Raw genomic sequence first — 25,198 nt, 5'->3', positions numbered from 1 at the left:
GAAAACATACAATAACATTGCCATTAAATTACCATTTGAATTCGGTCATAACTCCAATGACACGTATGCGCCGAGTTCTGCCCTTTGACAAAAGTAAGAAGGCAGCAGCTAACTATTCTCATATTTATTCTTAAATCTGGTAAGCGATGATCGAAATCATTACAAAAATCAGCATTTGTACTTGAGGAAGACGCAGTCGGCCCGCAGGCTCAGTCTCTCCCGACGAGGTGCGTCTCCTGGGGCCGGTCAATGCGGAAGAGCAGCTCGGCGGGCTGGAAGTAGCCCAGGTACTGCACGTTGTCCGGGCTGGTGTCCTGGTGGTAGTGGCCTCCTTCCCCGTGGTGGCTGAAACAGTGCGTGTGCTCCACACGCAGATCGAAGCCCTGCCACCAGACAGAGGCCCGTCATCAACGCGCTCATGGGAACAGTAAAAGTCACAGGATAGTCTATCCTAATATGTATTTCCACACATCTCCAAGCAGTGAAAACTCACAAGATACTTGTGAAACCAATAAGACAAAACAATTTAGAAACCCTGACAGCCCCCAAGTTTTGGTGTTAATCTGCCTGAGATGTCCTTTTGAACCCTTTTCTCCCCCCCACCTTTCTTTCCACTGGGATTAAATAATGCAGTCACACCAAGGAACCTCTACTGGAAATCAAACCACTTTGCACTGAATTGCCACAGGCCCATGTGGTAAATGGATTGTCTCCAATACTGAGAGCCAGCTTAGATGAATATGGGAAGAACAATGAATAAAATAGCAACTAACATCCTAAACCATGAGATCAACATCACCAGTTTTATGTATCTTAGAATGGGTTGGGTTCAAAGGGACCTTCACAGATCATCTATTCTAACCCTGTCATGGGCCGGGACATCTTCCATTCAACCGGCTTGCTCAAAGCCCCATCTAACCTGGCCTTGAACACTCCCAGGGATGGAGGATCCATATCTCTGGGCAACCTGTTCCAATGTCTCTCCACACTTAGCATAAAATTTTTTTTCCACGTGTCCAACCTAAATCTGTTCAGTTTCAATTTAAAATCCTTGCCTGTCCTTTTGTTGCTACACGTCCCAGTAAAAAGTTTTTCTTCATGTTTCCTAGAAGCCTCCTTTAAGTACTAGAAGGCTATGATAAGGTCTTTCTGGAGCCTTTTCTTCTCCAGGCTGAACAATGTCAGCTTCCAGTCTTTCTTCTAGGAAGAGGTATTCCAGCCCTTGGCTCATTTTCATGGCCCTCCCTGTGCCCTGCTCTAACAGGTCCACATCTTTCTTGGGACCCCAAAGCTACAAGCAGCACTCCAGCTGGGGTCTCATGAGGGAAAGAATTGCCTTGCTTGACCTGGCCACACCTAGTTTGACATAGCCCAGGACATGATTAGTTTCCTGGGCTGCAAGGGGATACTGGTGAAAAGTGCTATGGCATTGGAATGCCATCGTCTCCTGCTCTTCTTGTGGTGACACTCAGACATTTCCAAAACCACAGGCCTAGCCAAGTGCTGTTGGGCTTGCAGTGGATGCAAACAGGAGAAACCCAGAGGCATCCACCACACAAGTTACATTTGTTCTGAATGGAGCAACTGCAGATGGCTGCTTTCAAAGGACGGTCAGTGGATTATGGGAAGATACAGTTTAGCCCTAGGCCAAAGGCTGCCACATAATGACACAATAAAATCACACCCTTCAACATATTTAAGCCTACAGTATGTCTCACCCCTGGAAAAAAAAACGTTTTTATATTACTTATGACTGCGTTGTTATTTATAAAATAGCCATTTTCATCTATGGTTTTCTGGTTACTTTTAAACAAATAGTTTTCCTAATTATGAACACCTTAATGGTTTTTGAAACCAGATTGGTTTTATCCTGAATTATTTGCTGTTGAACTTGGTGCTTGTGAAAGATGCTAGGTAAGTTTCCACCATGAGACTTTGCAGACTGTAATTTACATCAGCAGTGGGACATATGCTTCATGTCTTTTGACACAGCATTAGCAGAGAGATTTGTTATGAAAGTGAACTGCATAAACAGGTGGCTGAACCACCTTCCATGCTCTTGACATTTCTCCCAGTGTGGCCAGCAGTGAATGTAAACTGTACTGTTGGGTTTGGGGTGCAAACATGTGCTCACATACAAGAGAACCATGAAGTTAATCCACTATGAACAAGCACTAGGTTTCAGAACAGATTCACCTAGCCTCAATTCAGACAATTCAAACAGCTCACAGAAATGAGAAGCTTCTCAATCATTGCCCCAGCTCTGGAAGAGTCCAACACTATATATATATACACACACACACACTCACTCCCATTCTTGAAAGGAAAATCACATCCAAGAAAAAATTCATTACAGGTCTCAGTCTATACTTAGAAAGGAAAGAGACTCACCGGGTCTCTGGAAACTATTACTGGCTGACAAATCAGTGGAGCCTTCATTTCAAAGAATTTGAGCCAGTTATTCACATCCTCATCAGTATTCAGGGGACAGGCAGAAAATTCTGGAGGCTAGAGCAAAAATAAAAGCTTTTTAAGTAAAAGGAAGACACTTGCATCAGGATACTTTTTCTCTAGCAACTTTGCTTTTCCCCTCCCCACTATTCTGTTCATTTTCCTTATTGACTGAAAGAAGCTCACAGTGTCCATCACTCTGTTTCTGGAAGAAACAGAAGCGACCAGAATATTACATATTTTATTGCACAGGTAGTGAGAGAACTGAAGTGAGGATGCTCCTTCTCCTGGTACATGTTAAAAGCTCAGTTATTTTTAAAAAAGTTTAATGCTTCTTACAAGTATCATCTGAGTTCATGTATTTCATTTCAATTCATGTTACAATAGTTCTCCAGTTCTTTAGCTGCACACAGATTTCAAAATATGATGGCATTAGTGCCAACTAAAACAGAATTACTAGTTTTGTAACACTGATTTGTAATGTCAACTCCTTACTTTAATACAGTGCTCATCCTAATAGTTTATACATACATTTAAAAATACAGAATAAAGTGAAGGAACTAAGATGTTACACCCTGATTTATACTTCTGTTTTCAGGAAGACAAATAAAGTTACGTGCATTGAGAACAACGTACCATAATGTGAATCTTTGCTTTCCCCTTCTGAATGATAAATGTACCACCCATCCCAACAGGCTTCTCTCCATAGTGTTTCTCTAAAGTTTGTCTCAGACAGGTCACAAAGTTAAGCTCCCCAGTTCTTCCATTGGCTTTCACTTCAATGACCTGGAAGATAAAGTCAGTTTGTCACTGCCGTCTCCTGCCGCAATAGTCTGAAAAGGTCTGTGAAAGCTGTTCTGAAATTATCCCAAGCTGATAACCCAAGATCACTTTTTGAAAAGATAAGCTTCCATGCAAGCACTGCTGCATTTGCATCTTTCCAGTTTGTGACCAACTCTCTTTTCCCTAGTTCTGTTCAATGCTAGCTTTGCCTGTAAAGGGAGCTGGGTAGCAAGAGATTTACCTATACATGAGACAGTGACTTGAGCAACTCCCTTCTGTCCACCAGCTGGCTTCCACTCTGTCAGGAAGAAACACTGGGTAACGGAGAAGGCCGTTCAGTTTCCATGCAGCACTAAGGTTTTCGACTGTTCTGCCAGCACCTCGTAGTGCTAGCTGTGTCAGGAGAAGCACTTGTGCAAAAAACTGCCTAAGTGCCCGCGTGTCATTTACACGAGTACACTGCACCATTACCTTAAGTCACTGCTAGTTTGGATTGGATTTGGATAAATGGTTTATGATGGAAAAGTTTTTGTAAACTAATACCTATCCCTCAAAAATTCAAATGTCCATGTCTGCACTAATTCTTTTCCTCAATCACTGGCATCAGTTCCTTATTTTTGCATATTTCTCTTATGGAATTACTATTTTACTATTATCACAGAATGTTGATAGGAGAACCATCATTCAGTCACAAAGCACTGCAAAATCACCTTAGATGGAAGTACATACCTTACCAGGTTTGCCCTCGCTGGCATAAAGGTTGGCCAACAGTCCGAACTCACAATCAGTGTATTTACTGCTGTACTTCTCAAGCAGGCACCCTTTATCTGCAGGGTTTATCTGAGCAATGTAGCTCCCATTTACAGCAGGCTTTTTTTCACTCTTAGTTTGAACAATAGGGATAAACTAGGATAAAGAACATGTAAGAATAAGTCAATAAGAACATCTAAGAATCAGCCAATCAAACTGAACTCAGATAAACGTAATTTAAGCTTTGGACCATGATCCCAAGAAAAAAATCCACTTCATCACACAGCTCTGTCTCTCAGGATGAGGTTTGTACTGGTAAGAAAAATGCACTAATATTGTAATGTAATTGAAAGGTCCAGAAAACAGGTCTACTTTTTCTGAATAATTAAACTTAATGTTATATAAAGATGAATGCTAGTGTTAAAAAAAAAAAAAAAAAAACAAAAGAAAGAAAAAAAATCTATAGTCTGCATGCAAGTATTGGAATTCTATGCAATACTCTCTCAGTGTACAGTAACAACCACTATTATAGAGGCCCAAATTTAATGCTGATATGGACTATCTCATCTACCAATAAATCCATCAAAAGGAGACAGCAAGACCAAAGGTTTATGCCTGAAAAAAACTGTGATTAACCAAGGTCTCCATAGGCAATAGTTTTTGTCTCCTACCCCTCCTGCAGTTTTTAATTTTTTATGTGATATCTTTAAAATTCACAACGGTGAAGCAAAGTCATCCAAGAGGGCAAAAGACAGGGAGTATCTCAAAGGCATTTACCAGTAAGTTTGAGAAGCATTTCTAAATCTTGGAATTAAAACCTCTCGTCAGGTCTTTGTCAATCAGTTTCAAAAAACATGTTTCTTGCATGCTTCAAGGTAATCACATGCTTCCTGAAGAATTACAAGTTAAAAATTAATCTTTATTATCTCAGGACTATTGCCTCAGTGGGTGCCCCTCATCTCAATTCCTTCTAATGTGTTTTATGTGTTTGTGGTGTGAAAGTGTTTATTAGATATATTGTTGTAAATGGGAAATACCCAGCATGATACTGCTCTACTGTTATGATACTTCCATGAATTCACTGAGAACCATCACACTTACATACTGACCTCAGCATTTATTCCAAGAATTTTGGATGAAGCAGCTCCAGCTCCAAGAATGAAAGCTCCAGGCAGCTCTATGTCCTTTGCGACTGTATTTAGATCATAAACCTGCAAAAGAAAAACAATACTTCCATCCCTAGAAGTGTCCAAAGCTAGGCTGGATGGGGCCCTGAGCAACCTGGCCTAGAGGGTGGCATCCTTGCTCACTGCAGGACAGGTTGAAACTAGACTATCTCTAAGGTCTCTTCCAACCCAAGCCATTCTATGATTTTGGTGTGGTGCTCTGATCTGCAATTGTCAGCCTGTTCACTGTAGTCCTGGAGGCATTTAATTCACAACACCCACCCTCATTAAAATTTTGATAGTTATGTTGAACATGGCTTCTGAACACAATGTTTAGTAATAACAAATTTGGTAGATGTCCATTTGTTTGCTAAAAGATAGATTCTGCCTGTATGTTCCCTGCTCATTATATTCAAAGACTGAATTATTGTTCTTACTAGATTTAGTGACATACAACACACATCAGAATCACTCTCATTAAACACTGAAAAATGTATTTCACAAGTGTAGAATCCTAGTATCTAGATCCTAGTATCTCTTAGTCCTTAGTTTTGTTTATTGCTTTTCTTTTGACAAATATATTAAACCCCACAGATACAAGAAAAACTCACTTTTTCTTTCTGTACAAGAGGTATGAGGTAAGGAACGCCTCCCACATCTGCGATCCTAGGCTTTCCACAGATTCCTGGAAAAATACAGCCAGTTAGCTTGGTAAAATATTTTTTTCCCAATAATTTTCAATAAGCACACACTCTAACCCACCAAAGACCTGGTTCCTCAAACTTCTCAAACCTTTGAGAATACTATTTCCCTTGCATGCTTAGATAAAGCGTTGAACTATCAAGAAGTCCAAGCCCTAAGATTATTCACTGTAGGATTTAATGCTACACAACATGTTGTAAAATAACATTCTCTAAGCACAAAAGAAATTGTCAGAGTGGACAACACCTTCCATTTGCCAGTTCTCCAGTAATGCCCCCACCACACAGTAGAGAACTCTGCTGGGACTCCACTTGCAAATTTTAGCAAAGCTGAAAGCTGTCTCAGGACAATTCATCCCACTTATTTGGATATGTATTTTAATAAGGGATGAATAACCTCCTGGAGGTGTTTCTTTCACATTGATGCCAGAGGGAACTCAGATGAGTAGCACAGATGACATGTCTGCCTTCCAGAGAGCTAGTGTCAAAAAAGATGAATCCCATCCAGAGTAAGGCAGGTTCACTTCATTGACATACATGAATGCCAAGAATTTAAAAATTAATGGAAGTACAATTCCTTACGTTCAGATAGTGATTGGCATGGTTCTAAAAAATTTCTCCATCTGAAAGATAACAACTTAAATGCAAAACCTTTTCAGTACACTAAATAAAGCTTATGAAGTAAGTAGGTATGCAGTCACAGATTAAGAAAAATATGACAAGTACTTAGTAATGACTTGTCCTTGTTCATACATAACTAGGAAGCAAATCCAGAAATAAAATGTAGCTCTCCTCTCATGCATATGTGTTACCGGAAAAACATTCTAAGCTCTCTCAGCATCTTTAAAGGATCAAAACCAAGCAAAAAAAAAAAAACTGGAGAAGTCTTAGTGAAAGACAGGAATTCTAGGTCACCTTTAGCAGGAAAGTTGAAGGGTTCCTTAGTCAGATCAGGACAGTCTACAACAGAGACTTGAGCATCAGCAAAGTTCTCTTTAAGCCCTTTCTGCAAAACTGTAATAAAGAATAATGGCAAAATTATTGACAATGAAAAATTACCAAGAGTCTGACAAGTTTCTAACAACAATAAATGTATCTGTTTGTGCTTTATTTCTGCAAGATACATTATTTATGCTTACCCAAAGTAACTCCATTGATTTAAATGTCTGCAGGCACTAGTTACATTACTCTGAGCTTCAGAGAGGAGCAGAAGTTTGTGCAGGTAACTGTTTGCCACATTAATTAATTTAAAGAATTTAAAAACCATTTTCATTGAAATACAGTGACTAACTGCTCCAGGGAGCACTAGGAGCAGCACAGTGTGAAGTAACATGGGCAAACTTCAATCTCATTCAGCAGTGGGTTTGCTTCAAAGAGCGGACAATTACAATCATGGTCAGATATGATGCAAGAGCAATGGAGGAAGCAAGTTTTAGCTGAAGCAACAATCAGTTCTTTACATACATTAACCAGACAGTTTGCAATAGCTTGATTATAATCTCAAACTGTCTCTGCTGTCTGGAAACTTCTACCACCATGGGATACTGCCTATCATATTTATGCTCTTGGGGAGATTTTCTGGCAAGTGCTACTGTCACAGCAAGACAGAGAATGAATGGTGTTAGTGATAATGAACCAAATCTAAAATTTTGGGTTTGCTTCATATCAATGTCTTTTTAGGCTCAGAACTTGCAAAGTCACTCAAACAACAGGGAGGATTAGATGAGTGCATTGTTTGGAAACAACTTCCAAACCTTTAGTGTGGGATTGTCTTCACAGACACTGCTTCAAATACTATGTTGAAAGGTCCAGGTTCTTTCATGCCTGGGGGTCTGCTTTGACAGATGTCTCAAACTAAAGAGCAGAACATCCAGTCTGTGATCTCAAATCAGATGGTTCCTTATTTACAGACTTTCCTGTGCCTTTGTTTCCTCCAGTTAGGGTTTCAGCCATACCATACTTCTTGAGATCAGATTTATCAAGCTCTTGACCAAAAGTAGTAGCTGGTACTTGGCACATTTCTAAATACATCTCAGTACCTTCTGGCATATGGACAAGGACAATAAAAGAGCCCTCCTCAAATTATGAACAACAACACAATTCCCAGCTTACGGGAGATCCTCAGGACAGATGGAGGAAAAAACAAAAATTCTGTTTTGTGATAAAATTTTTCTGATACTCTTTCTGTTCTACTGCAAGTATGTGGTGTTCTCTGCAGAGCTCACAGCTCTACAGCAGCCCTGGCCTACTGCCCCTGTCTGACAGGGTGAGGCGAACACTGGGAACCACCCAGGGCACTGCTGGGACCACACATTCTCAATACATGGAAATGTCAAACTGACACAGATTTGGGAAAGTAGCAAACTGAACTTGAGGATCAATGTGAAAGACAAAAAAACCTTCAGTATATCTGCTGCAGGGGAGAGACTGCCAGAAGGAATAATGTCTTCCTACTAGGGCAACAAAAGAAGCTCATGAGTAACTGGGCTGAACCCAGAAGCCCCTTCCAACTTCAACCATTCTGTTAGTCTCAGCACATATTGCAAAGGCAATCTACAGAAGTAATCTACACAAGCTGCTTCCTGCAGCCCTGTTCTAAGGCAGTCACCAAAGAGGAGCCAACTAGGTTCAAGCAAGAGGATCTGCCATGCTACACTGCATCTTGTCAACTATGTTTTGAGCAGTCCTGAAAAAGAAAGAAATACTAGAGGGTAGAGAAGGACAGATGATTCTGTACGTGTAAAGAAGTTTGGTGTGTAGTGGTCAAACTTTTTTGACCTGCACAGAAATCTGCATATTCAGTGGTTTTAAAGGAGTTGAGAGCCCATCTGTGTTTAAATATCTTGGGGGCTTGGAGAGAAATCATTGTTTTCTCTAAGAAAATCATCACATATAGAGAAATAGTGCTGTTCTTCACCCCTCAGTGTACTAAAAACAGGAATTCTGCATGTACTAGCTGTAGAAAGACTTTGGTATGAGCTTTAAGATAAGTTTGAAGAGTACATTACAACTTTGTATAAAGTCACATGTTGTATTACTTACCCCCAGCAAGCTCCTCCAGACTTGGGACATGAAAAGCAAACCTTTCGACTTTGGCCATTTCCTGATTCGTGCTGATTTCTTCAGGTAAGAAGTTACAGTACAGCACACTGCAGAGTATTTGGTCTGCCAACAAAGATAATAGTTTAACAATTTAAACAGGCTCCTTTCAACACGTTAATTATTTTTCAATTTCACTCTAGAATACATAGAAAAAATAGAACTGTAGTTCTGGCATCACAGGAGAGACTGACAGCTTCAATAGCAATGTTAAATTTCTTACGCATTTTGGAAGAAGATCCTGTCAGCCATATAGCTGGCTCAGAGCATTACGCATATTAGTCCTCAAGCTGACAACTGGGTGTAGGGAAAACATATCCTACACTGAATGCAGATGAAGTGATCTGGAGATTTGGGTGTCTTTTGTAAGCCTGGAGTCACAATAAAGTTTTGAAAGAAACCTAGCTTTTGTGAGCACATCAACTGTCTCCTAAGGTCTTCCCAAACTTAATGTTTACTTTTCCAGCACTGGCTATGGTGGACTTTCAACCCCAGCTGTGACATGATCTCCAGTTGATTCTAGGCATGTGTTTCCCCTTCCAGAGAGGAACAGGCTAGCAGCAAAATAGAAATCAATAGCAGCAATCAACAGCAGCAAAATAGAAATCAACAGCCTGCAGTATCAGGCTCTGTACCCATACAAAAAGTATGTTAAAAAAAAAAATAATGTAACAAAAAAGTTTTGAACATGAGTTTAAGAGCCCCTTCAGAACTGAACTGTATTTCAGTCAGCCATGCAACAGCAAAGCCAGCTAGAAGGGCAAGGCACTAGGTCAGTGCAGAAACAACTGATTGTACACTACCTAAAAATCAGCTGCAGCAATCATTAACTCCTTAGGCACATACTTGCTACACACAGCAAAAAAAAAAAAAAAAAAAAAAAAAAAAAAAAAAAAAAGGGTCCCTTTTACCCAGATCTCAGGTGGAAGAAGGAAAGAGCCAAAATCCTAACTACATTCCTAGACCTGATTGAGTCTTTGTTAGGAAGGACTATGGTGTGAGACAGCTGCTTATGTACAGTTCTAGCTTCTGCTTTTAAAAAATCCTAACTTTTATGACTGTCAAAAAATGTAACTGTCCTTACACCATTAGCCTCTTGAGTCTGCATAAAGGAAACAAAAAACCAAAAAAACAAACCAGCGAGAAAAAAAAAGAAATAAGAAGAGTGGGGAGATCGTAGCAGTCACTTAACTGAAATCTTTGAGCTCAATGCTCAGCCACCCCAAATTACTGCTGTAACAAGCAGTAGAGAAGGGAAGAAAGACTGCAACCTGTGTATAATAATTTTCATCTTAGCTGGTCTTATCTGTCTCCACAGTTGACTTCGTCCCTCCTCTGGCTCTGGGGGAAAAATCAGCAGGCTGGATTTGGTGCCTCTGGTAGAAGCCTCATGTCAGGTAGAGTGAATCATACCACAAGACTTCTAGTGTGCACCAAGAAAGGGAGTGATTAGCCATAGGCAGAAAGTGAGAACATGGCTTTGGGAGGATTGTTTTATGTGATCCTCATCCCCTCAAGAACCTTTTGCCACATCCAGGAGGAGGCTGTGCCAGCACTCAACACACTGTTGTCCTTAAACAGTCTGAGAAGACAAGCTAGAACTGCTGTTGTGCAAAAGGCAGAGACAAGACTTGTACAGTACTCAAATAAGTTAGCTCCCCACAATCAAGAAAGGAGGGAAAGACTGTGGAAAATTTTGTTTGTACCATAATAAACCCAATCTGATTGGTAGACAGTAGTTCTTACCAGGAAAGACACAAAAGAGTAAATCTGTGCCCTACCACTGCAAATATTCACAGGGGAGTGAATTGCATGGTGTGGGACAGAGAGAACCTGAGACAACAGCACATAATAAAGATCCATCATGGAGGGGTGCGGTGACACTGAATTGTTACAGAAAAATTTCAGAGAAAGAACAGAAATGCTGAAGGGGTGATAAAGTTATAGATGTGGGATGGTGCAACTAGAATGGAAGCAACAAGTATGTAAAGACTTAAAAGTCTACCTTTGAAGTGGGAAGAAAACATCAGAGAGAGCAGTCAGGTACCAGGAGAAGACAGATGAAATGTGAAACATTAGATTAATTATGTGTGGGGGGGTGTCTATTGTCAAAAGCTGATTTGAAATTAGCTTGGAGAGTTAAAGCCAAAAAGGAGAGGTTGTAGGCAGGCTAGACATGAGTCGGGGAGGAGGGTGGTGGGGGAAGAACTATCCGTGGAAAAAATTGAAGATGGCAATTGTGAGAGAGAAGTTTAGCGATGACACCAAGAAAAGCAAGACATCCACAGATGCAGAAGCCGTATTTCCTTCCTGGGGCGGTGCTCGGAGATCCCGTACGGGGCAGCAGAAGCAACTGTTGGAGCGGCTGGGAATTTGGGGAAGGGACGGGCCAAGGCAGGGTATTGACAGGCGTGCCAGGCGAGGCTGGGGTCCGAGGGACACAGAGCATCCCGGCAGGCAAAGGCAGCGGAGAGCACTGCAGCGAGGGAGCGCTACAGCCAGCGGCACGCCTGGCACCGCTGCGGGGGGAAGGAAGGGGCTGCTCAGGCTGGAGCAGCCAGCTCGGGGAGCCTGGGGAAGGACAAGCAGCACAGCAGGAACGGGAGCCTCTCACCGGGCGGGAAGCCGGGAGCTGCCCGAGCTCTGGCACGCGCGGAGAGCCGCTCCCGCCCGACCGCACGTACCTGCCCTGCCGCCGGCTCTGGCACAGCAAGGCTCCGCTCGGCTCCGCCCCCAGCGCGACCGCCCCGCCGCCACTCCCAGCATGGCGCCATCCTCCTCCCCCTCCTTCCCGTCGACCCGCGCGCCTCTCGCGAGCTCTCGGCGCTATTTAAGGCGCGGGCGGCCATTGCGCGCCCTTTGCGGCGGGGCAGGGGGAGGCGCAGGTAGGTTCCTCGCGGCCGGCGGATCCGCCGCCATCCGCGCTGCCGGGGCCCGGGAACGCGGGAGCCGGGGGTGGAGGGACAGTCCGAGCGGTGTGGAGTCATGCCCCGAGGAGCGGGGCGTGTGGCGGCGGTCGGTGAGGGGCCCCGCGGGAGCGGTGCCGGTGGGGTGTCCCCGGCCCGGATGACATGGTGCCTGCCCCCCGTCCCAAAGGCCTTCCCGTGGCGCCGGCCCCAGCGCGCTGCTGCAGCCGAGCCTGGCGAGGGGTGTGCCTGGCGCCTTGGTCAGGTTTTCAGCAAGTTTAGGTGGTTGTTTTTCTTCTCAAGGGATCTGCGTGCCGTGCCAGCGCCGCAGGCCGGAGCTGCGGTAGGGACCTCGAAGGATGCTGAGCTGCGACTTGTGAGTAGCAGGCGGGGCCTGTGCGCTCAGAGTGGCATTGCTGCCGCTGGCGTTGGTTGGTCTTGTTTCTGGGCTTCGTGTTTGTCAGGCCACGGGTGAACCAGCGTTGAGCAGTGTGCCTGCAGAGGCATAGCAGAGCTGGCACGAAAGTCTTTCTCGTTGTGAGGGGCCCAAAATGAAATCAGGATTTGAGATGTGGCCTCACCAGTGCTGAGTAAAGGGGTATGATCCCTGCCCTGGTGTTGCTGTCTCCACTATTGCTGATCCAGGCCAGGGTGCCATCGGCCTTCTTGGCCACCTGGGCACACTCTGGATCATACTGGGCTGCTGTTAACCAGCACCCCCATGGCCTTTTCTGCTGTGACCCACGTGCAGGACCCAGCACTTTGCCTTGTTAAACCTCACTCACTTGGCTTCAGTTTGTCAAATCCAGCTTGTGCAGACACCTCTGCAGAGCCTTCCTGCCCTCCAGCAGATCAGCATTCCCACCCAACTTGGTGTCACCTGCCAGCTGAATGAGGGTGCATTTAATCCCTTTTTTGAGGTCGTCAGTGGACAATAAACTGGCCTGGACCTAGACCTAATCCCTGGGGAGCATCACTTAAGACCAGCTACCAGCTGGATGTAACTCCATTCAGCACCACTCTCAGGGCCCAGCCATCCATCCAGTTTTTCATCCAAACCATGAGCAGCCAGTTCCTCCAGGGGAACACTGAGAAATGGTGTCCAAAGCTTTACTAAAGTGCAGGCAAATGACATCCACAGCCTTTGCCTCATACACTGGTCATAGAAGGAGATCAGGTGGGTCAGTTGGGGCCTGCCTTTCCTAAATTCATGCTGACTAGGTCCAGTCCTTTGCTTGTTGTGCATGTGCCCTCAGGATGATCAAGTTTGTAAAACTCGAAAAAAACTCTAAAACTCACAGTAAAATTAGAAAGATACAGGTCTACAGGGCTAGTAAATGACAGGTAAAATAACTCTAGGCTCATGCAGAGGAAAGCTAGATTCCTTTGCTGTATGTTACAGTCTGTTTTGTGTAGACTTGGACCACAAAAGAGCTGGACTGTGTTGTCTTGCAGATTCAAGTGAAAATTAGCATTTTTGTTCTGGGGCTGGTCTCTAATGATTAATAGCCAAACAAATGGGTGATGGATTGTTAAGAGCAGGAGATGTTAGATATCTTAGAGCTCACAAAACAGAAGGAAGATGGCATAGCTTCTCATGATGACACTGCATTAATTTTAAGGTTTTAAACCACAGTAAAGTAAATATTTTTGTATGACTTAAAACTGCAATATCCTTACAAGTATAAGAAGGCATTGGCTGTGTGTATGTGTACTTGTTTGGAGGAAAACTTACCCTAAGTAGGGAGAGGGTTCAAACATTCAGAATTCATCTCAGTAAGTCTCTGAACAATCTCTTGCACCACTGATGTTTGCCTTCCTCTGGGCAAGAACTGAACTAAAGACTAAAAAATTTTCTGACTTCAGTTATGCTGTGAATATCTTTGGGGTAATTTGCTGTGACTTAATAAATGTTAGTATGAAGAATATAACTGGTCATGGTTCATAGGAAAATCTCTGCTCAGGTTACCTCAGGATTGTTCTTAAGTTTACCCTGTGATCATGAGTGGAGTAGAGGAAAGTTTGTTACCTGATTAATGTAACTTTTTATTTTATTGAATTCTCATTGCCTTTTAGGACAAACTGAAAGATGACTGATACAGATGAACCCCAGACTTCTGGCTCTGATTACCCTGATGCCCAAGAGCTGATCAGCCCTCAGCAGCAGGAGCCATCTGAGGTGTGTTTATGGCAAAGGAATACAGGAACAGAGTGGTCAAGGCAGAAGGTGGCTGTTCCTTGGGAGTCTTCAGATCATCTTAAGAGCATGTGTAAATCATCAGCTGCTTCATCTGAGGTTTTACTGATCAGCAGTGATTCAAAAAGGTGAGTTTTTATCTCTAGTCCAGAATTTTTCCTGTGGAGAACCTGTGTAATGTATCATAAAAGTGAGCCTTCTTTTGAAAGTAAATACTTTTTCTTCTTCAGTGATGTCTCTGATGCTCGTCCTGAGTGTTCCATTGCACCTTCAAAGCAGAAAAGGCGATCTCAATATTCAAGGCAACAAGCTGAATCTGTTACAGAAGTACCTGACAATGAAAGCTCCTCAGATTCTTCACTGTCTCCTCAAAGTCCAGGGAAATCATTAGACGTTTCCAAGCAGCAAAAGTCAAAACTCAACTTGAAGGCCATTTTTGCTTATCACTTCAGGGGAAGGAAGTTCAAAGCAGCCGCACACAGAAAATACAAAATTTACGCACGGAAGAGCAAGAAGAAAAAGTATGAGAGCACACACATGCCCACAGGGAGGCCCCCACTGACAGCCTCACCACAGGAACAAAAGAGGAGGCTCCTAGACAGAGGTTTTCAATTCCCCTTTGTTGAAAAACATTATGGGAAGAAGCATATTCCCTTAAAGATGGTTCTTGGCTATGAGGTATGTCCTCTGTTTTGTGGGATAAATATTTTCCCAAGTCTAAAAATTAAGAATTAAAATGGGCTATGTTGTGCTTCTACTAGAATAAAACAGGTTTTACTTCTATTAATCAGGACACTCAATGTTGTAGAATTAATACCTTCTAAAGCAAATACTGCAAGAATATATATTGGTGTTGGTAGAATATTACATTATCAGTTCATTATGTAAATGCATTACATTTCAGATCTTACCTGAGTATTTTTTTCTACAGCAAGCAGCTGCAAAGGGATATTTCAAGTATATTGAAGTGCTTAAATATGAAGAACATCTTAAAAAAGCTTTAAAAGCTCTTCAGGCCAGTGATGACTTAGAAAAAGAGTGTATGGTGTTACGGAAACACAAATACTTAGATGATGAAGGCCCCATTTCCCCTATTCAGGAGACAGAGTAAGTTCATCTTTACTTACTTTTTTGTGCTTTACTAATATATAAATGTGTGTGTATCAAGTTCAGTTGTTGTCCTGTCCTTTTAACCTATGAAAGCATTGTTTATTTTGGGAGCAAAGCACTCTACCACTTGGGATATTCTGTGTTTGTAGATGGTAACTTAAAAGTTCTCACAGAAATAAGTATTCTTAATTTGATCTGAAGACTGAGAATTGTTGGCAGAAATTGAAATAAAGTATTTTGTGAAATGCACTCTAATGTTATCCCGACTAAAACACAGTTTTCTAAAACAAAGACTAAAGGATAATTTTAATACCTTTTTACATTATTAAAAACCAAAGTGTTATCTTTGGTCTTCAGGGTCAAGCAATTAGCTTAGTGCAGTAAAAAGATCAGGAAATCAGCAAGAATACTTGCTGTTGTAAATGCAACCGCAAGTAACCTTTAGAAAGCCTAAAAGACAGTGTTAAAGGTGCAATGCTGTCTTTCACCTACTGTTCACTTAAGGGCTTGTAGTTTACTCATTTTAAGGTCCATAAAAGTGCACAGTTTGATCTAAATTTTTTATTTCAGTGATGATGATGAGGAGAGCTTGAATTCTGATACTCGGGAACAACTTGATGCCAGAGTAGTGGTAAGTAAGCACTCCTTAACTTCAGAAACACTCTAGCCTTTCTGTTCTGAAGTTAAAGAATTAGTAGATAATGTCTTCAGTATTCAGTTCTTGAGCTTAGATCCAGAGTTAAGTGTGACCTCTGAATTCTGATCTTAGTGCAGAAGGAGGCTGATAGTCCACTCTTTTCTTCAATGTAATGCTGAAATGTATAGGAATTCTGTAGAGTCCTTAAAAATCCACATATTTACTACTAAAATCTTACATAAGTATCTCAAAACTAGACTTGTTACTACTTCTGTTTTCCAATTTTCTTAGGAGAACAGCTCTTTCATTCTAAGCAGCACAATTCCCAGTAAAAAAAAGTCAAAGCCAAGAAGAAAACGTGCAAAACCACCTGAAGTGATTGAAATAGAGGATGAAGAAGATGGTGCTGAAAAGAACTCTGGGCCTCTGCAGGACTCACTTCGGTGAACAGCAGATGGACCAATGAGGTGGCAGTGGTCGTTCTTCAGATGCCTTTCTTGGGCCTGTTTGGTTTAAAACATTGCTCTGGAGTCAGTGTTCAGCTCTCCACCCAGATGCCTAGGCACATTTGGCTTATTGTGAGTATTGAGCTTGTGTCTGGGACAGTTACAAAAATAGAATAACCTGTCCTCATGCTAAGCTTTTAAATGTCTTCTGTGCTGTTCTCTATCAAGAGCACTGGATAGAAAAGGATGTGTATACAGAAAAGCATGCATACATCAAGTTGAAAGGGCAGTTTAGAGCCTTTCTTTCATAGATGATTTTGTGGGTGGTCCTTGAGAGGTTGTTTTTCTGTCTTAGAGGTGCAGGTTTGAAATACTTTAGAAGTTAAAGGGTTGAAGAAGAATTAAAACTTTATGCAAGTGCCAACCATAAAAATTCAAAAGTGGTTGGTCAGTTTTGACAAAAGTCTGTTGAAAAAATGTGGTTAATGGATTTGAATGATAATAAAATCCAATTTTGTGTGGTTGAGGTTGTCTATTCCATGTGGAATAAACTCTCAGAAAACGAATTCTCTGCTCCTTAATCTAATACAAGAATCTGAAGTTGTAAGTTACTGTATCAATAACTGTAGCAGTATAGTGAATCTTGAATCAAAAATTACTTTTTCCGTTTCCCCCCTCTGTCCAGAATGGCTTCTGATATGGACATGACTTAGCAGAAGCTAAAAGCTCTTTATTAACAGTACTTGCCAGGCATTGCCCCAGCTGCAAATACCTTTCTGGAAGGTGTTTTAGTCCGTGGGAAACATGGCTAGTGTTTAGAAGTGGTCTGAATATCACTGTGTCCTCTTGCAGCTGTTTTGGTAGCTGAAGTAACAAACGTTTAAAATGCTCACTTGTGAATCAGGAAAATTTAAAAACAAGTCACCTCACAGCCTCAGTCAAGTAGTCTTAACCAAATTGCTGTCAGCAGGTAACTGGCAGCTGTTCAGCAGGTAAAAGTAATCTGTGCTGAACAAGTGTGTTGTCAGAAAAATGCTCTGTCTGCTGATGGAATTTCCTTCAAATTAAACTTAAGGAGATTTGCAGTAGATGCTCGGTATTGAGAGCAAGTCAAGCTGTGTTATTTACATGCTTGAATTAAGGTCCCAGACCTTTGTAAGGAAGTTTCCCAAACATATCTTGATAGCTCTAGCTAGAACTGCAAAAATTACTCTTCAGCATTTAAAGATCACAACTAAAACTGGTTCATAATTAATGGCTAAATGTAACTCTTTTAGGTGTCTTCCTGAAAAATACTTAAAGGCTTGGAAGACCTGCCCTGGATCAAGGAGTGGGGTTCTTGGTAGGGCACAGTGAGTGGTGTATGAGGAGTCCTGCTCATTCTGCAGTTCATGTGGTGAATTTGGCTGTTCAACTGCTGAGTGACTCAAAAGTAAACTAAATTTCAATATTGATTAGAACTGGATAAATATATTCATGAAAGTCAAGCTTATTACAGCTGCTAAATTGGTTGTTAAAATCTGGCTTTGGCTTCAGGAATCTTTAGTTATTTGACTGTATGACAGTTTTTTCACTTTGTTTTTCTTGTCTTTCCTGTCTAGTTTATGTTGCTTTTGGAAGATGAAATACCGCTTGGTTTTCTTGCTGCATAAGGTAAGCTGTTACTTGGGTTTCAGTTTTGTTTCCTTTAGGTAGCTTTTTTTGCATTATTTCACAAAAGGTTTTGAAAAAGCAGTGCTCCATAGTTAAAATTAATATATTACAGTGCTCCACAGCTGAGCAGCAGCTTGTGAGTGTGAAACTTCCCAGGTGTGAGTTCAGTGCTATATACCTTTCATCAGTCTGACCAAAATTAGAGCCTGTAGCATCTATTTAAACAAAAACTTCAGTTCTTGAATACTTCAAAGTGCAGTTTTTGTTAACAACCAAAAGTTTTACCTGCTGTCAAATGCTGCAACTTATCTGATTTGGCTTGGACAACACTGCCTGGAATTTTCTCTGCTGAAGATGTTGAAGAGCTACTTTCCTCTCAGTCTTCGTAGTGCCTCACCCACACTTTCTGTGCCAGGGTGTATCAACAGCTGCAGCTTCTGGTGGCTTCCCTATGGTAAAATTCCACCTTAATTTATATCTCTTCCAAGAGCAGGAGGGACAGCAGAGAGCAACTGGTAGTCTTGCATGTACATGGCTGTGAAAGCTTCTTACTGTAGGATGTTGCCAAGTTTGCATGGCTTGGGGCAGTGATGGAGAAGGAAGACTTGCACACTAGATGATGAACAACAAGTCTCAAAAGTTTATTGGATAGGCACACACATTTATAGCAGTGTTAATAAGGCTAATGCATATTGCAAAAATTGAGCTCATCATTGGTTAGTCATTTATCAGTCAACTACGTCTACGTTTACATTCTTGTGTTCACCTTGTTATGGTTTCTTCTATCCTTCCTTCATTCTTGCTAGCTAACGAACCTCTCCCACAACCTCAAGTTTCAGCAAGGGCACAGTGACCTTGCCGCTTTTATCTTTGTCTCCCTCTTGCTTCCAGCATGATCTTTGTTAGCTAGCTAACTATCTACAAAATCCTCTACATTTCCCCTGTTTGTATCTCAGGCAGATTAATCTGGCTGTGACCCTTATCCAGGAGCCAGCTTGTTACAAAGCTCTCAACAGGGCAGTGTAGGGAATAGCATGGAAGAAAGCACCTAGTAAGGATACAGCATAGGAAAATCCCTTTGACGTGGGGAACACTGAGCTGAGGGTGGGCAAGTAGTGAAACCTTACAAGAATATTCTTGAGTGAAAGGGTAGGAGCAGACATCTCACTTGGCTGTTGCTGTAGGTGGAGAACTGCACTAGGAAGCACATCAGGTTGGCACAGTGTATGTGATTCTGAACTCCTCACCACAATTACCTTGGTTCAAGCTACCTGTCTCTAGGACTGGACAGCGTGGTAACTGTCAGGTTCTACTGCTAACACTAAGTGTATAGTCAATTGGGAAGTAATTTGAAATGGTGTTTCAAAAATAGCAAAAAAATGAATGTGTTCAGTCTGTTCCAGCACTTGATCAGGTTTTGTCTTTGGCTGTAGACAAAAACCTGGAACCTAGTGCTTAGAAAAAGCCCTTCCTTTGCAACCCACAGCCGATGAATGTATCGGTTGTGTTACCTACCCGAAGGGACAATATTTGCATGGCCTCAAATAGCATTCATTTGTTCAAATACTGATCAATCTAGAGTTTGGTGTTCAGAATTTTCAGAAGTGTAGTTTGATTGCATCTTCCTTTGCAGATGAGCACAGTCACACTGCAGCAGCAGTTGTAACTGCTTGATTACAAGACCTCTTTAATTCTTATGGCTGTTTGCTGACCTGATTCACAAATCCTTTACTTCAGTGGACATCTGTGCAACATGGAAGCAAAAGAGGTGAGCTTCACCATAAGACCATTGGGTTTCTTCAGTTTAGTGCTGTTCCCACAGCAAGTAATCAGACTAATTTGTGCACTGTATGGTATCTGCACCCAGCAGTGTCTTCCTGATGGGCTGTTCAAAAAGCAGTGCTACAGTATTTCAACAGCTGGCATCGTTGGTTTTCATGCAGATGTGCTGGTTAAACTTGGTATTTCTGTTGAAACAAGTAGATTTAGTGTTTTTTAGTGTGCAGATTTTCAAATACAACATCAAAAAACTGCTAAACTGTTATGGGATAAAAGTATAGTGACTAGTGACATTATTCCAAAAATTTTTTTTTAAAGGGGCATCCCTGTGATGTGTGGAACAGATTAGAAAGCTTCTACTCAAGTGTAAGTATTGAGGAAACAGTTGGGTTTTTTCCTAGGTGGAGGTAGTTGTGTGAAGATAAAAGCTCAATTCTTATCTTGTAGGCTGCCTTTTGTGACTAGAAAAAAAAAGTATTTTAAAAACCAGGCTATGCTAAAGGCATTGTGCAGTTTTTATGCCTCGTTCTTCAGCAGCTAGACACAACCTGCAGTGTGTCTGAATTGGAAAACGTGGCTAGAAGAGTAACAGGTTCTGCTTTCCTCGCTGTACACTTTGTTGCAGTGGTGACAATGAGACCTGTAACAAGTTCACTTAGTGGGACAGTTCTGCGATCATACTTAAAAATGCAGCTACTACGAAGTTTAAGCTTACGTGTCAGTTGATGTGCCTCAATTCTGCATTCTGTGTACTAAAAGAAGTAGAATTAGCAGGTAGAGAAAAATACTTGCAGTGCTGAATTCCTGTAGATGGTTTATTAAAAGCATATTTTGAAGGTGTCTTACAGTGGTCTCTTCCATGCTTTCTTTGTGAGGTAACTCCCTTAGTTTTACCTTCTGTGTCATAGTGCTCCAGTTCCTTCAGCTGCAGATGGACCTAGTTGCTAGTTGTGTGATAAACTAGGCTATGGTTTGATTGCAGATAAAGTGCTTTGTTGTGTCATTAACATTCAGCCAGTGTAACTGGACTACTGTCTGCCTGGCTCCATACTGGGATAAAAGCACCCAAGTCTTGATGAACTGCTAAAATACTGAGGAAACTTGATACAACAATTTATTTTATTTTAGGAAGTGTGCCTTATGTCCAGTCTGAAAGAGCATTTTGGTAAGTTTCTGTCACTGGCTTTTTTACCCTTGCCTTTTTCAGGTCAGCCACCTGTCTTTAACTTGGTGAGCTGGTATTCTGCTGCTCCTCTCTTACTGAGAAAATGCAATGTTGTTTCTGAAAACATGAGAACTTATTTTCCCCTAACTTAAGAATGCTGTGAGAAAATTGTTGTGATGATCGGCAAAATGTTCAACTGCTCTGAAGAGAGTGAGTGAGAAGAGCCTTTCTGAACAAATCTGCTTAGTATTGCTGTAGGTTCTGCTGATTTATGTTCTGGTTTGTAACTTTACTTGTTCTTTTCTGGTGGCAGGTACTTAGAGAAAATAAAGGAAGAAATGCAGGCTGCTGTTTCACAGAAGTCTGAAGCTGCTTCAAGGGTTAGTGTGACATCTGAAGTTCTACCCATACCTCAAAGACTGAGGCGCTCTGGTTGTCAGTAGGCCAGAAATCTCTCAGACAAAGCTCACTGATTTGTGAAGGCTTCAGGGACTGTTTTCAACATTGCACTAGTATATCCTAATAGATCATTCATCCTGTTAAGGGAAGAATTTATCCTAACTTAAGTTTGCCCAAGGAATGTTCATGTAAATTCCTTAGTCAAGAACAAGGTGAACAGGTCAACTCCTTAAACTAATAGTTTTGATCAGTAAGTTACATGTAATAGGAAATCTACAGGGAGGATTCTGCAGAGTTGTGTAGATAATTCCCATTGATGTTTGCTTCTCAGGTAACATGTAATTAAAAACTTAGTAATATGAAGGAGATGCTAGTGTATCAGTTTACTCTCTTCCTTCCCCAAAATGTCTTGAAACAACATAAAATGACACTTACTGTGATCTCTACCAGATATCTTCCCAGTCTGCTTGATTTTTATTATCTCTTGTGTTAATTTATAGTACCAGAAGTGTTGAGGTCTATCCCGATGGGATCTTTTCCGTAGGTTCGTGTCGTTGGAAACGCCTCACAGAATAAACTTGTGGTTTGGCTTTACCCACTTAACTACCTGTTAGCTCTGTGGGATACAACTGCAAGACAAATCTTAGCGTAGAATCTGAGGATGCCCAGTGATCTCTGTTAGGTGTATTGAAACATGCTTGGAATACAAAACAAAAATTGTTTCAAGTGGAAAAGCTTGGTTGGAGTAAAAAGTCTGTGTGTTCTGGGACTTCAGGTGCAACTGACATTCTGAATTACATGGGCTGAACTTAGTCTCTTGGCCAGGTTTTTGTGTAGGACTTGTAACACAGTTTTTTTTTTGCTGCTTGTTTTCTGGATGGCTTGAAACAGTCTATTCCCCCCTTTAATCATCAGGAGTGATTATTATTTCTTGTTTCAGTGGCTATAGGTAAGAAGAGACAACACCGTAATGTCTGTTATGAACCAGCTTCATAAACTTGCTGCATTTTTTTTGTATCAAGAGATGCTCCACAGTTTCATACTGAGCAGCAATACTTGGTTAAGTTCTTCAAGTATGGGGGTTTAAAGAGTTCATTTCTGAGCAGCTCAGGCACCTTACTGCTATACTGCTAAAATTCCTGGATTTTGTTCTATAGAACAGAGTTCAAAGTAAAAGAAGCAAAGTACTCTGTAAAAAGTATAAATTTTCACGTAGGAGAATTTGAAGCTGCTGTTCATGTTAGTCTGTTCTCCCTCTCAGCTGCACGGCAGTTTTGTGAAGAGAACCTCTTACTCCCTGACACCCACTGGTGCCTGCAGGAAGCTCAATTGTAAACTGAGCTGTTGCAGTGTTACGGTGCCTGCACCCAGCAGCCTTGTCCTGATGGGATGTTGAAAAAGCAGTGCAGCATTTGGCATCCTTGGTTTTCAGTCTGCTGTGTCGGTTAAACCTGGTATTTTTGCTGAAACAGTCTTTTACCTCTTCACGGATTTCAGTGTACTTAGTTTGTATTTTCACGTAACAAATGAAAGTAGATGTCTTCATTTGTCTTCATTTTGATTATCTCTGTGAAAACTGGCTACTAGCCTCTGGAACTCAGTAAGTGTATTCAATTTTTTATAACAGGTGCTTGAGAATACAGAATGAAGTGAACTGCCCCAAGTTAAAAAAGATGGAAGCAACTTGTTTGACAGGTAAGCACTTGGTTATATTAGTTCCATACAATTTTACTTTGGTGTATTAGTTGGTGTATTAGCTTTGTATGACTGTAAACATGGGAACTACTAAACTGTTGTAGAACTAAGTGTAGAACGGGTTGTGTAGTACCAGAGATTACTGGGTAGTAATCACTGCAGCTCTGTGCAGTATCTGAGCAGATCACTCATCTGTGAGTCATTCTTGTGTGTGTGTACATACTTCAGATTGCTGTCACACTTGTGCAGCCATTTGTAGTACAAGTGTCTGAATTACTCTGCCGTTGGTTGTGAGGAATTCCTCAGTACTTGGAACTTGTGCCATACTTTAGGCTTGTTCACAACTTGGGTTATATATTAGCAGGATTGATTGGTCCTTCACTGGAAACGATGGGCAGCTGGGTTATTGAGTGAAGTCCCATAAGAGCAGTGAGAGAGGAGTGTCTGGTCATTACCAAGGCTGCTGGGATGTTACTGTTTCTGGTGAGCTGTGGACATGACCATAAAGCAAATCCACCAGACTCCTGTCTTGCCACATGGTGTGGCACCAAGTCTGCTGGGAATAAAGCTTTTAACACAGGTCAAGGACACAGTACTCTCTTCTGCTGTTAAGAGCAAGTTCCTCCTGAGGTGTAGGAATGTGGCTTGCAGGGATGTATCCTTGGGCACTTTCAAGGCTTAAGCTACAGGGGAGAGAAAGTTCCAGTTGAGGGAAATTTGTAGATTGAACTCCAGAGCTCCTGCTGGAAAGATGGTTCTTTGGAACAGAAGAAAAAAAGGGGAGACATAGGCTGTTCATGCAATTTACACCCAAGGTGCACTTTTCCCCTGTACTAACCAAACCCAACTCTTCTAACTCCTAGGGTCTGCCACCAAGTTGCTGTGTGTCAGAGGGATAAGAAACACCATGTGGGAGCTGCCAAAGTGAGTGTGAAGGTAAGGGCACTTACCAAAAAAGCCGGTGCTGTCAAGAAATTGAAGGTCACTTCAAAGAGGGTTTGCATGGCTGAAAAACCAGCAGCTCTTAACGCGGTGACCGCATATTGAAATCCTCTGCAGGATGCCGTGGACACTCGGTGTGTGCTATGGTCTATTTGTGAGGAGATAACACCTCGTGTACTCAGGCTCCTGGGCTGAAGAAGGGCCTTAACCCTGCTGCCATGGGGTTTTCTGATGCTGATGTAGAGGAGAGGCTACTCCATTCCATTCTGAAGCAATAACTTGCAGCATGAGGCATTAAGGAACAGGGCTGCTACAATTGTGGTTTGAGCAGCCCACTTGCTGCTTGTGTGTCCAGAGAAGGGCAGGGGAGCTGGGGAAGGTTCTGGAGCACAGGTTTGATGAGGAGCAGCTAAGGGAGATGGGGTTGTTAAGCCTGGAGGAACGAAGGCACAGGGTGAGCCACCACTTTGTACAGCCACCTGAAAGGAGCTTGTGGTGAGGTGGGGGTTGGTCTGCCAATTAACAAGCAGTAGGATGAGAGGAGGTGACCTCAAGTTGTGCCAGAAGAGGTTTAGATTGGATATTAGAAAATTTTTATTTGGATTGAAAATGCTAATGGATATTTTTCCTCTCTTAGATCCTGCTGATGTTGCTGCAAGCCTACTCCAATGAACTGCACAGCTATTCCAAATAAAGAACCTTCTCTGGAGTGTTTATTGCAGTTTTTTGAATTAAGCATTAATTTTAACTTGCTACTCCATGCTCTACTGAAAATCCCAGAACTACAAATTCTCCACCTGACTCCATGGAGTTGAACAAACTGTTTCTGGCTTCACCACTGCAGTACATGCAACTGCACCAGACTGAAAGGAATGAGTGAAAAGAAGTGTAGAGTTAATTTATCAAAAATCAGCTTTTCAAGAGCTCCCTTGAAGCAGATTTAGAGGAGGCTGCAAAAATGAGCACAGGGAGGGAGCACCTTCTGTTGGAAGAGGCTCAGAGCTGGGGTTTTTCCTGGAGCAGAAAATGCTCTGGGGAGATCTTGTTGGAGCTTTAAGCAGGACCTTTACTAACTCCTCCTCCCCTAACTACTGCATGGCTTGCTGTGGTGCATTTTAACCAGAATGAGCATTAATGAAAATCCCCTGGTACTGCACCTGTTAACCAAGTTTACAGCAAAAGTTGAGCTTTGAATTTGACCTGATACATGCTTAGCTCAGAAAACAGGGATAGAAAAGCCCTCTTTGGAAGAAGTAACTGTGAGATTTTTCATTCTCAATTTTAAATCACATAGTGCAAAGAACAGATTAAAAATTCCA

At 41.9% G+C, this 25,198-nt stretch overlaps 2 protein-coding genes and 8 non-coding genes across 13 annotated transcripts; 9 read left to right on the top strand and 1 right to left on the bottom strand.

Annotated features, from left to right (window-relative positions):
* Positions 1–109: 109 nt before the first annotated feature.
* On the bottom strand, positions 110–11,706 carry CUNH11orf54 (chromosome unknown C11orf54 homolog). The gene is made up of 9 exons (XM_041417021.1): positions 11,635–11,706; positions 8,894–9,016; positions 6,767–6,865; positions 5,762–5,835; positions 5,094–5,195; positions 3,964–4,140; positions 3,088–3,237; positions 2,392–2,508; positions 110–383 (listed from the first exon to the last, which is right to left on the bottom strand). The coding sequence occupies exons 2-9, from the start codon at positions 8,949–8,951 to the stop codon at positions 210–212; spliced, it is 951 nt and encodes a 316-aa protein (XP_041272955.1). The 5' UTR covers positions 8,952–9,016; positions 11,635–11,706; the 3' UTR covers positions 110–209.
* Positions 11,707–11,765: 59 nt separating this feature from the next.
* On the top strand, positions 11,766–25,130 carry TAF1D (TATA-box binding protein associated factor, RNA polymerase I subunit D). 4 transcript variants are annotated; one of them, XM_041417018.1, is made up of 15 exons: positions 11,766–11,835; positions 12,160–12,232; positions 13,933–14,181; positions 14,263–14,731; positions 14,985–15,160; positions 15,734–15,794; positions 16,092–16,378; positions 17,848–17,899; positions 19,533–19,667; positions 19,997–20,044; positions 20,811–20,843; positions 21,157–21,223; positions 22,870–22,937; positions 23,801–23,873; positions 24,517–25,130. In XM_041417018.1, exons 3-7 carry the CDS (start codon positions 13,946–13,948, stop codon positions 16,245–16,247), a joined length of 1,098 nt encoding a protein of 365 aa, XP_041272952.1. In that variant the 5' UTR covers positions 11,766–11,835; positions 12,160–12,232; positions 13,933–13,945; the 3' UTR covers positions 16,248–16,378; positions 17,848–17,899; positions 19,533–19,667; positions 19,997–20,044; positions 20,811–20,843; positions 21,157–21,223; positions 22,870–22,937; positions 23,801–23,873; positions 24,517–25,130. The 4 variants fall into 4 exon arrangements, with proteins under 4 accessions (XP_041272952.1, XP_041272951.1, XP_041272953.1 ...); XM_041417017.1 differs by having other exon boundaries at positions 20,807–20,843; XM_041417020.1 differs by having other exon boundaries at positions 11,767–11,835; positions 14,284–14,731; positions 20,807–20,843.
* Positions 17,634–17,705, top strand: LOC121342568. Its single transcript, XR_005953575.1, has one exon. It is a non-coding gene; the product is annotated as a small nucleolar RNA SNORD5 (small nucleolar RNA).
* LOC121342567 lies at positions 19,301–19,427 on the top strand. Its single transcript, XR_005953574.1, has one exon. It is a non-coding gene; the product is annotated as a small nucleolar RNA SNORA40 (small nucleolar RNA).
* Positions 19,742–19,880, top strand: LOC121342569. Its single transcript, XR_005953576.1, has one exon. It is a non-coding gene; the product is annotated as a small nucleolar RNA SNORA8 (small nucleolar RNA).
* On the top strand, positions 20,198–20,329 carry LOC121342572. The gene has a single exon (XR_005953579.1). It is a non-coding gene; the product is annotated as a small nucleolar RNA SNORA1 (small nucleolar RNA).
* LOC121342564 lies at positions 21,010–21,082 on the top strand. The gene has a single exon (XR_005953571.1). It is a non-coding gene; the product is annotated as a small nucleolar RNA Z40 (small nucleolar RNA).
* Positions 21,753–21,884, top strand: LOC121342565. Its single transcript, XR_005953572.1, has one exon. It is a non-coding gene; the product is annotated as a small nucleolar RNA SNORA18 (small nucleolar RNA).
* Positions 22,596–22,716, top strand: LOC121342570. The gene has a single exon (XR_005953577.1). It is a non-coding gene; the product is annotated as a small nucleolar RNA SNORA8 (small nucleolar RNA).
* Positions 23,917–24,046, top strand: LOC121342571. The gene has a single exon (XR_005953578.1). It is a non-coding gene; the product is annotated as a small nucleolar RNA SNORA25 (small nucleolar RNA).
* Positions 25,131–25,198: the final 68 nt, after the last annotated feature.

Source organism: Onychostruthus taczanowskii, unplaced genomic scaffold (assembly GCF_017590055.1).
Source record: "Onychostruthus taczanowskii isolate IOZ18803 unplaced genomic scaffold, ASM1759005v1 scaffold54, whole genome shotgun sequence".
Taxonomy (NCBI): domain Eukaryota; kingdom Metazoa; phylum Chordata; class Aves; order Passeriformes; family Passeridae; genus Onychostruthus; species Onychostruthus taczanowskii.
Note: the sequence above shows the minus strand (reverse complement) of the source record. Positions and strands in the feature narration are given on the sequence as shown.

Excerpts from the sequence above, each read along its gene's own strand:
- TAF1D (XM_041417019.1), top strand. The coding sequence starts at position 13,946 with ATGACTGATACAGATGAACCCCAGACTTCTGGCTCTGATTACCCTGAT. Across the intron at positions 14,732-14,984 it reads AGATGGTTCTTGGCTATGAG|CAAGCAGCTGCAAAGGGATA; the intron begins GTATGTCCTCTG and ends TTTTTTCTACAG. Across the intron at positions 15,795-16,091 it reads AACTTGATGCCAGAGTAGTG|GAGAACAGCTCTTTCATTCT; the intron begins GTAAGTAAGCAC and ends CAATTTTCTTAG.
- CUNH11orf54 (XM_041417021.1), bottom strand. The coding sequence starts at position 8,951 with ATGGCCAAAGTCGAAAGGTTTGCTTTTCATGTCCCAAGTCTGGAGGAG. Across the intron at positions 6,866-8,893 it reads TCTGGAGGAGCTTGCTGGGG|TTTTGCAGAAAGGGCTTAAA; the intron begins GTAAGTAATACA and ends TCTTTATTACAG. Across the intron at positions 5,196-5,761 it reads CTCTTGTACAGAAAGAAAAA|GTTTATGATCTAAATACAGT; the intron begins GTGAGTTTTTCT and ends TTTCTTTTGCAG.